The following is a 9,369-nucleotide window of genomic DNA, read 5'->3' on the forward strand; positions in this document are numbered from 1 at the left end:
CTGTTTCCTTCCACCACATCAATGAGGTCATCAGCTGTAGCATCACTACGTAGAGTCACATCAGCATTATGAATCTTGTATTCGGCCAGAATGCTCTTCACAGTTTCAGCATCTAGCTCACTCTGGGGGCACTGAAAGGGAATAGCAGATGACTGGTCAGCACAAAATTAAAAAAAAAAAAATACTTGCCAAGTGTACCAATATCCATGTACCTGGAAAATTCTAGCTAAGATGCAAACTCATTACTAAAGACATCCAGGATGAGTGTCACTGACTTTTAGTAGGAAATAAATGTTCAAACTCCAAGGAGGGTGTTACACGCTGAACTGTGTTCCTCCTTCCCCCACAAAATAATTCATATGTTGAAGTCCTAATCTCAGTATCTCAGAACGTGACCGTATTTGCAGATAAGAGTCTTTAAAGCGGTAATCAAATTAAAATAAGGTCATTAGGGTGGGGCCCTAATCCAATACTGGTGGTACTAATGAGAAAAGGAGATTAGGACACAGAAACACAGAGCAAACACCAGATGAAGCCATATCTGTAAACCAAGGACAGAAGCCTCAGAAGAAACCAACCGTGCCATCACCTTGATCTCAGACTTCCAGCCTCTAGAATTATGAAAAATAAATTTGTTATTTAAGCCACCCCATCTGTGGTACCATATTATGGCAGCCCTGGCAAACTAACACAGAAATAATCTTAAATGTTCAAATTCGAACATTAAGACAGGATAATGGGAAAGATGTTTTGGGCAAGACAGCTTAAACCTATGCCAGTCAAATCATCTGGAGTGTTAAATTTAGTAGGAAAGTCTCAGTCCTCAATTCTGACAGAGAAGCAGCATTTGACAGAACTGGTCACTCTTATCTGAAACACTTTACTTGGCTTCCAGCATTTCAAACTCTTTCAGTTTTCCTTCTCTCTCTTTGTCTAAGAAGTCTTATCTCTTTGAGTCTCTTTTCTTTCTTTCTTTTTTTTTTTCTGAGACGGAGTTTCGCTCTTGGTGCCCAGGCTAGAGTGCAATGGCGCAATCTCAGCTCACTGTAACCTCCACCTCCTGGGTTCAAGCGATTCTCCTGCCTCAGTCTCCCAAGTAGCTAGGATTACAGGCGCGTGCCACCATGCCTGACTAATTTTTGTATTTTTAGTAGAGACAGGGTTTTGCCATGTTGGCCAGGCTGGTCTCCAACTCCTGACCTCAGGTAATCTGCCCACGTCGGCCTCGGCATCAGCCACTGTGTCTGGCCGATTCTCTTTTCTTTTTCCTTTTCTTTTTTTTTTTTTTGAGATGGAGTCCCACTCTGTTGCCAGGCTGGAGTGCAGTGGTGTGATCTCGGCTCACTGCAACCTCCTCCTCCCGGGTTCAAGCGATTCTCCTGCCTCAACCTCCTGAGCAGCTGAGATTACAGGCATGTGCCACCATGCTCAGCTAATTTTTGTGTTTTTAATAGAGACAAGGTTTCACCATGTTGGCCAGGATGGTCTCGATCTCTTGACCTTGTGATCTGCCCGCCTTGGCCTCCCAAAGTGCTGGGATTACAGGCATGAGCCACCGCGCCTGACTCTCTTTTCTTTTCTATCTATACTCACATCCTTGGTGATCTCAGTTAGGTCCATGACATTAAAGTTGATAATCACCAAATTTATATATCCAGTCTAGGTAATTCCTCATGCAGCCTAAATAATTCCTCATGCCTTTTTTTTTTTTTTAAGTAGAGATGGGGTCTCACTTTGTTGTCCAAGCTGGTTTTGAACTCCTGGGCTCAAGTGATCCTCCTGCCTCAACCTCCCAAAGTGCTGGGATTATAGATGTACAGTCATGAGCCACTGTGCCCAACCTACCCCACATGCCTTCTTGACAGAAACACCTGGATGTCTAACTGGCATCTAAAACTTAACATCCTGATCTTCTCCTTCCCTCCAAACCTACTCTACCAAAAGTCCTACCATTTTAGTAATAAGAGTTCATTTTTTTTTTTAGCTCAGGACAAAAAAAAAAAAAAAAAAAAAGTGGCTGGGTATGGTGGCTCACACCTGTAATCCCAACACTTTGGGAGACCAAAGCAGGAGGATAGTTTGAGGCCAAAAGTTCAAGATCAACCTGGGCAACATGGCAAATCTCCGTTTCTACCAAAAAAAAAAAAAAAAATAGCCAAGCCTGGAGGCATGTGACTATAGCCCTAGCTACTTAGAAGGCTGAGGCAGGAGCGTCATTTGAGCCCAGGAGTTTGAGCTAACAGTGATTGTACCACTGTACTCCAGCCTAAGCGACAGAATGAGATCAACCAGGCTGGCCGACATGGTAAAACCCCGTCTCTACTAAAAATACAAGAATTAGCCGGGCACAATGGCAGGCACCTGTAATCCCAGCTACTCAGGAGGCTGAGGCAGAAGAATCTCTTGAACTTGGTCGGCAGAGGTCGCAGTGCGCCAAGATCGTGCCACTGCACTCCAGCCTGGGTGACAGAGCAAGACAGAGTGAGACTCCATCTCTAAATAAGTAAATAAATAAACAAACAAAAAACAAAACAGGCATCTCTGACTCTTTCTTTCACAATGCATACCCAATCCAGATGTAATTACTATCAGCTATTTCAAAATCTTTCCACAACCAACCACTTTTCAACTCCTTCACTGTCACAACCCTGGTCCAGGAAGCTATCACTTCTTGGTTATTGCAATAACCTCTTAAATTATTTCTGTTTCTGCTCTTAACCTACTGCAATCTATTCTCAACATAAGAGTCAGAATTATTCCACTAAAACCTAAGTCAAATCATGTTTGTGGGTCAGAACTCAACCAACAGTTACCCATCTCCTGTAAAGTAAAAGCACATATGTCCCTATGTTATGACTTCATCTCTTACTACTCTCTTACTTGCTCATTCTGCTGTTCCTCAAACATGGGAAGACATGCCCTGCCTCAGTACCTTTCCACTTGGACGTTTCCTCTGCATGAAGCAAATGCTCTTCTTCAAGATATCCACTTGGTTCACACCTTCATGTTACCTCAGTGAAGACTTCCCTGACCAACGTTCTTAAAACCGCAACCCTCACACCAACACTCTATCTCCTTTCCCTACTTTGTGTTCTCACATTTATCATTGACTAATACATTATATTTTACTCATTAATATTTGCTATTCTATCCAACTAGAAAATAAAAGCAGGGGGTTTCACTATTCCCTCTTCCATTCCTGCTCAGAGCCTAAAATAATGCTTGGCCCATGGTAGGCACTCTATAAATTTGTGTTAAATGAATGAAAACAGAAGACATTGGCGGCCATGTACTTTATGCAAGCATAATATTGGTTCACACTCCCATATCATCCCCAATAGATAATCCAAAAGAGGAAATAAGCAGCAAAGGTAAGTCTGAGACTGGCTCCTATCCTAATCTTGAAGTCTTTCTTGTCAGTCATTATGAAGTCACTGTGCTATCTCAATTAGTGCAGGGAAAAGCCAGGAAATTTTCCAATGTCAATGTCCATGCACTCTAATCCACTCCCCACTCCTATTCCTGCAGCAGCCTGCCCCATGTCGTCTTCCCCACTTACAGTGGCTGTGAGATTAATGCCTCCCTTGTCTTTCTTCTTAAAGCCAATGTTGGGGGGTTTGCTGTTCAAGCGAATGCCAAAGCCTTCCAGCTCATTTTCAATTATCTTCTTATGTCCCAAAGGTTTCAGGACATCCAGAACAATCAAGATCAAGTTACAGGTTCGGGCCACTGAAGAGTAAGAAAGAAACATACCCAAGAAAGTTCAATAAAGCCTTAACTAACCCAAATACTCAAGTAGAGGTGTTCTTCCCCCTACATTTAAGTGTCAAAGGATCTTTTTGTAATACATACATACATACATACACGAAGTTCTTATAGCTACAAAAGAGTTATACCAGAAGTCAATTTGCTTTGTATGCCATGAAATCAGCACATATTTGCCCAAGAGTTGACACATTTTCTGTCGCCCAGGCTGGAGTGCAGTGGCACAATCTTGGCTTACTGCAACCTCTTCCTCTCGGGTTCAAGCGATTCTCCTGCCTCAGCCACCCGAGTAGCTGGGACTACAGGCACGTGCCACCATGCCCAGCTAATTGTATTTTAGTAGACATGGGATTTCCTCACCATGTTGCCTGGGCTGGTCTTGAACTCCTGAGCTCAGGCAATCCACCCACCTCAGCCTCCCAAAGGGCTAGGATTACAGGCGTGAGCCACTGCGCCCACCCTTGGTTAGCATATTTTAAACCAAATTTAATGAGGTATAACTTTTTTTAATTATATCCATGTTAAAGCACACAGTTCGATGGCAAATGTATATACCTGTATAACCACCTAAGCAATCAAGACACGGAATATTTCCATCACCTACAGCATTCCTTTGTAACTCCTTTCAATCTTCCCCACTATTCCCAGCCAACCACTGATCTGCTTTCTGCCACCATAGTTTGCACTTTTTAGAATTTCATATAAATGAAATCATATAAAATATATTATTTTGGCACAGCACAGTGGCTCCTGCCTATAATCCTAGCACTTTGGGAGGTTGCAGCAGAAGGACTGCTTGGAGCCAGGAGTTTGAGACCAGCCTGCGCAACAAAGTAAGATTCAATCTGTACAAAAAAAAAAAAAAAAAATGTAGTATTTTGTGCCTGAATATCTTATTTTTATTAATACATACTTATATTTATATTGACTGAGACAGAGTATCACTCTATTGCCTAGGCTGGAGTGCAGTGGCATGATCATAGCTCACTGTAGCCTTTAACTCCTGACCTCAAGCAATCCTCCTGCCTTGGTCTCCCAAAGTGCCAAGATTACAGGCATGAGCCACAGTATCTGGCCTATTTCTATATTAAAATTCATTTGCCAAAAATTTTGCTTCCAGCTGGGAACGGGAGCTCACGCCTATAATCCCAGCACTTCGGGAGGCTGAAGCGAGAAGATCACCTGACGCCAGGCGTTCAAGACCAGCCTGGTCAACATGGTGAAACCGACTCTACTAAAAATACAAAAACTGGCCAGGCACAGTGGCTTACATCTGTAATCCCAGCACTTTGGGAGGCTGAGGCAGGAGAATCGCTTAAACCCGGGAGACACAGGTTGCAGTGAGCTGAGATTGTGCCACTGCACTCCAGCCTGGGCAACAGAGCAAGAATCCATCTCCAAAAATAAGTAAATAAATAAAACATTAGTTGGCCGTGGTAGTGGACACCTGTAATACCAGCTACTCACGAGGCTGAGGCACAACAATCACTTGAACCGGGGAGGCAGAGGTTGCAGTGAGCCGAGATCATGCCACTGCACTCCAGCCAGCCTGGGTAACAGAGCTCCATCTCAGGAAAAAAAAAAAAATTCTGCTTCCATCAACTTTCTAGTTCCTCATTTTTTTAAATTCTCTTTTTTGAAGAGAAAGGCTCTTGCTTTGTCACTCAGGCTGGAGTGCAGTCACATGATCATAGCTCATTATAACCTCTACCTCCTGGGCTCAACTGATCCTCCTGCCTCAGCCTCTTTGAGTATCTCGGACTACACGTGTGCCATGTCACATGACTATTTTTTTTTTTATTTTTGTAGAGACAGGGTCTTGCAATGTTGCCCAGGCTGGTCTTGAACTCCTGGCCTCAAACAATCCTCCTGCCTCAGTCTCCCAAAGTGCCGGGATTACAGATATAAGCCATTGCACCTGACCCTCATTCTTTTTTTTTTTTTCCTTTGGAGATGGAGTAGAGATGGCGTTTTACCACGTTGTTCAGGCTGGTCTTGAACTCCTGACCTCATGATCTGCCCACCTCGGCCTCCCAAAGTGCTGGGATTACAGGCGTGAGCCACCATGCCCAGCCTCAGTGGTAGACTCTTTTTTTTTTTTTTTTTTTGAGACAGAGTTTCACTCTTGTTGCCCAGTCTGGAGTGCAATGGTGAGACCTCGGCTCACCACAACGTCCGCCTCCTGGGTTCAAGCAATTCTCCTGACCCAGCCTCCTAAGTAGCTGGGATTATAGGCATGGGCCACCACTCCCAGCTAATTTTGTATTTTTAGTAGAGACAGGGTTTCTCCAGGTTGGTCAGGCTAGTCTCAAACTTTCAACCTCAGGTGATCTGCCCACCTCAGCCTCCCAAAGTGCTGGGACTACACGCATGTTCCACCATGCCCAGCCTGATTTTATTTTATTTATTATTTTTTAGATGGAGTCTCGCTCTGTCACGCAGGCTGGAGTGCAATGGCATGATCTCGGCTCACTGCAACCTCCACCTCCTGGGTTCAGGCTATTTTCCTGCCTCAGCCTCCCAAGTAGCTGGGACTACAGGCATGCATCACTATGCCTGGCTACATTTTGTATTTTTAGTACAGACAGGGTTTCACCATGTTGGCCAGGCTGGTCTCAAACTCCTGACCTCAAGTGATACACCCGCCTCAGCCTCCCAGAGTGCTGCAATTATAGGCGTGAGCCACCACGCCTGGCCATGATTTTATTTTTATTATTATTTTTTGACACGGAGCCTTGCTCTGTTGCCAGGCTGGAGTGCAGTGGTGCGATCTCTCGGCTCACTGCAACCTCCGCCTCCCAGGTTTAAGCGATTCTCCTGCCTCAGCCTCCTGAGTAGCTGGGACTACAGGCGTACACCACCACACCCAGCTAATTTTTGTATTTTTAGTAGAGAGACGGGGTTTCATCATGTTGGCCAGGATAGTCTCGATCTCCTGACCTGGTGATCCACCCGCCTCAGCCTCCCAAAGTGCTGGGATTACAGGTGTTTGAGTCACCACGCCTGACCTTATTATTACTATTATTATTATTATTTGAGACAGGGTCTCTGTTTGTTGCCCAGGCTGCAGTGCAGTGCCATGATCACGGCTCACTGCAGCTTGACCTCCTGGGCTCAAGAGAGCCTCCCACCTCAGCCTCCCAAACACCTGGGACTACAGGAACACACCACCACATCCAGCTATTTTTTTTTTTTTTTTTTTGAGACAGAGTCTTGCTGTCACCAGGCTGGAGTGCAATGGTGCGATCTCGGCTCACTGCAACCTCTGCCATCCAGAGTCAAGCAATTCTCCTGCCTCAGCCTCCCAAGTAGCTGGGACTACAGGCATGCGCTACCATGCCCAGCTAATTTTTATATTTTTAATAAAAATGGTGGGGTTTCACCATGTTGGCCAGGATGGTCTCGATCTCTTCACCTCGTGATCCGCCTGCCTCGGCCTCCCAAAGTGCTAGAATTACAGACTGTGGAATTACAGTGCTGGAATTACGGACTGTGAGCCACCGCGCACGGACGGCCAGTGATATCTTAAGCCCAGTGACTGAAGTGATAGAAAAGAGGTCAGAGAGGCAGCCAGGGGTCAGGTCATTTACGGTAAAGACTTTGGGTCTCATCCAAAATAATACGGGAAAACATCAGAAGATATAGCCAAGAAATGACATGATCTGACTTCTTTTTGTTTGCTTTCTTTGAGACAGTCTCACTCTGTCACGCAGGCTGGAGTGCAGTGGCATCTCACCTGACTACAACTTCCGCCTCCCAGGTTCAAGTGATCCTCCCATTTCAGCCTCCCAAGTAGCTAATTTTTGTATTTTTAGTAGAGATGGGGTTTCACCATGTTGGCGAGGATAATGTGGAACTCCTGGCCTCAAGTGATCTGCCTGCCTCAGCCTCCCAAAGTGCTGGGATTACAATTATGAACCATCATGCCTAGACTGATCTGACTTCTTATACACAATCATTCTAGCTGTAGTGAGAAGATACTACAGAGCAGCAGGATAGCAGCAGGAAGGCCAGTGATGGGGCTATAATGCTAGAGACAAGGCATCACGAAGGAAGTGACAATATAGGTGAAGAGTTTGGAGTCACTACAAATCAAAGGGGAAAAAAACAGAAGGTGTTGGGGAAAGTGGCCCATTATACAGAGAAAATAAAAATTGGATACCCTTCTAATATCAGATATAAGAGTAGTCTCCAGGTAAATAAAGGACCCAAAAGTATAGAAAAAACAGGAGGCCGGGCGCAGTGGCTCAAGCCTGTAATCCCAGCACTTTGGGAGGCCGAGACGGGCGGATCACGAGGTCAGGAGATCGAGACCATCCTGGCTAACACGGTGAAACCCCGTCTCTACTAAGAAATACAAAAAACTAGTCAGGCGAGGTGGCGGGCGCCTGTAGTCCCAGCTACTCGGGAGGCTAAGGCCGGAGAATGGCGTGAACCCGGGAAGCGGAGCTTGCAGTGAGCTGAGATCCGGCCACTGCACTCCAGCCTGGGCGACAGAGCGAGACTCTGTCTCAAAAAAAAAAAAAAAAAGAAAAGAAAATGTGCCATGAACTGAGAAGTATGATTAACTCCATCTTTTGATAGAGTTTCCTCCTTAGCATAGTGGCCAGGAAGTCAGTCACCTAACTCAATGTTTTTCACTTAAGGATGAAAAAGGGGGAAAAAAAGAGTGGCTAGCCTCTAGATATATTTCAAAGGTAAAACCAACTGGATATAATAACGTAGTAGATGTGGGGGATGAAAGGGAAAAAAAGATTTGACCTAAAAGTTCTGAAGGATAAATTTGCCTTTACAGAGATAGAAAAGACTAAAGGAAGAGCAAGTTGAGGATGGGAGATCAATAATGTCTTTTTGTTTTTTAATTTTTAAATTTACTTTCATTTTTTAACAGAGATTAGGTATCACTATGTTGCCCAGGCTGGTCTCAAACTCTTGAGCTCAAGTGATCCCCCCGCCTGAGCTAAGATCAAGAATGTAATCTTATACATGTTAAGTCTGAGACACCTAATTAGACATCCAAGCGGAGATATGTCGGCAGCTGATCTGCAGTTCATCAGAAGGCAAAATACTGCCACACATTTCATAATCATTAGAATATAGATCCAGACATTTAAAACCAAAGAACTAGATGAAATAACCCTCATTCGGCATAGACAGAGCAGAGACAGAGAAGAAAAGAAACTCCAAGATTAGGCATTGCGGCAATCCACATTTAGAGGGCTTGATGAGGGGGCAGATCAAGCAAAGGAGACCAGGAAGAACCACTGGTGTCAGAGATCAGCTAAAGCAAATACTTCAAGGAGGGAGTGATCAACTGTGTTACTCTCTTTAGAAAGATGTGGACAATAAACTGCGCATCAGGTTTGACAATGGGGAAGTCATATGTGTCCTTGTTAAGAACAGACAGGAGTCGGGAGGGCCCAGTGGCTCATGCCTGTAATCCCAGCACTTTGGGAGGCCAAGGTGGGTGGATCACCTGAGGTTAGCTGTTTAAGACCAGCCTGGCCAACGTGGTGAAACCCCATCTCTACTAAAAATACAAAAATTAGCCAGGTGTGGTGGCAGATGCCTATAATTCCAGCTATTCAGGAGGCAGAGGCAGGA

The 9,369-nt window shown here is 44.8% G+C and overlaps 1 protein-coding gene across 1 annotated transcript in view; it reads right to left on the minus strand.

Moving 5' to 3' along the window:
* DRG1 (developmentally regulated GTP binding protein 1) overlaps nt 1–9,369 on the minus strand; it is a 38,942-nt gene that overhangs the window by 9,882 nt on the left and 19,691 nt on the right. The window contains exons 5-6 of the mRNA XM_011979020.1: nt 3,560–3,729; nt 4–131 (exon numbers count right to left, since the gene is read on the minus strand). Coding sequence (XP_011834410.1) covers nt 4–131; nt 3,560–3,729 — 298 coding nt within the window. The remainder of the gene's footprint in view (nt 1–3; nt 132–3,559; nt 3,730–9,369) is intronic.

The sequence above is a fragment of the Mandrillus leucophaeus genome, unplaced genomic scaffold (genome assembly GCF_000951045.1).
Source record: "Mandrillus leucophaeus isolate KB7577 unplaced genomic scaffold, Mleu.le_1.0 Scaffold2, whole genome shotgun sequence".
Taxonomy (NCBI): Eukaryota; Metazoa; Chordata; class Mammalia; order Primates; family Cercopithecidae; genus Mandrillus; species Mandrillus leucophaeus.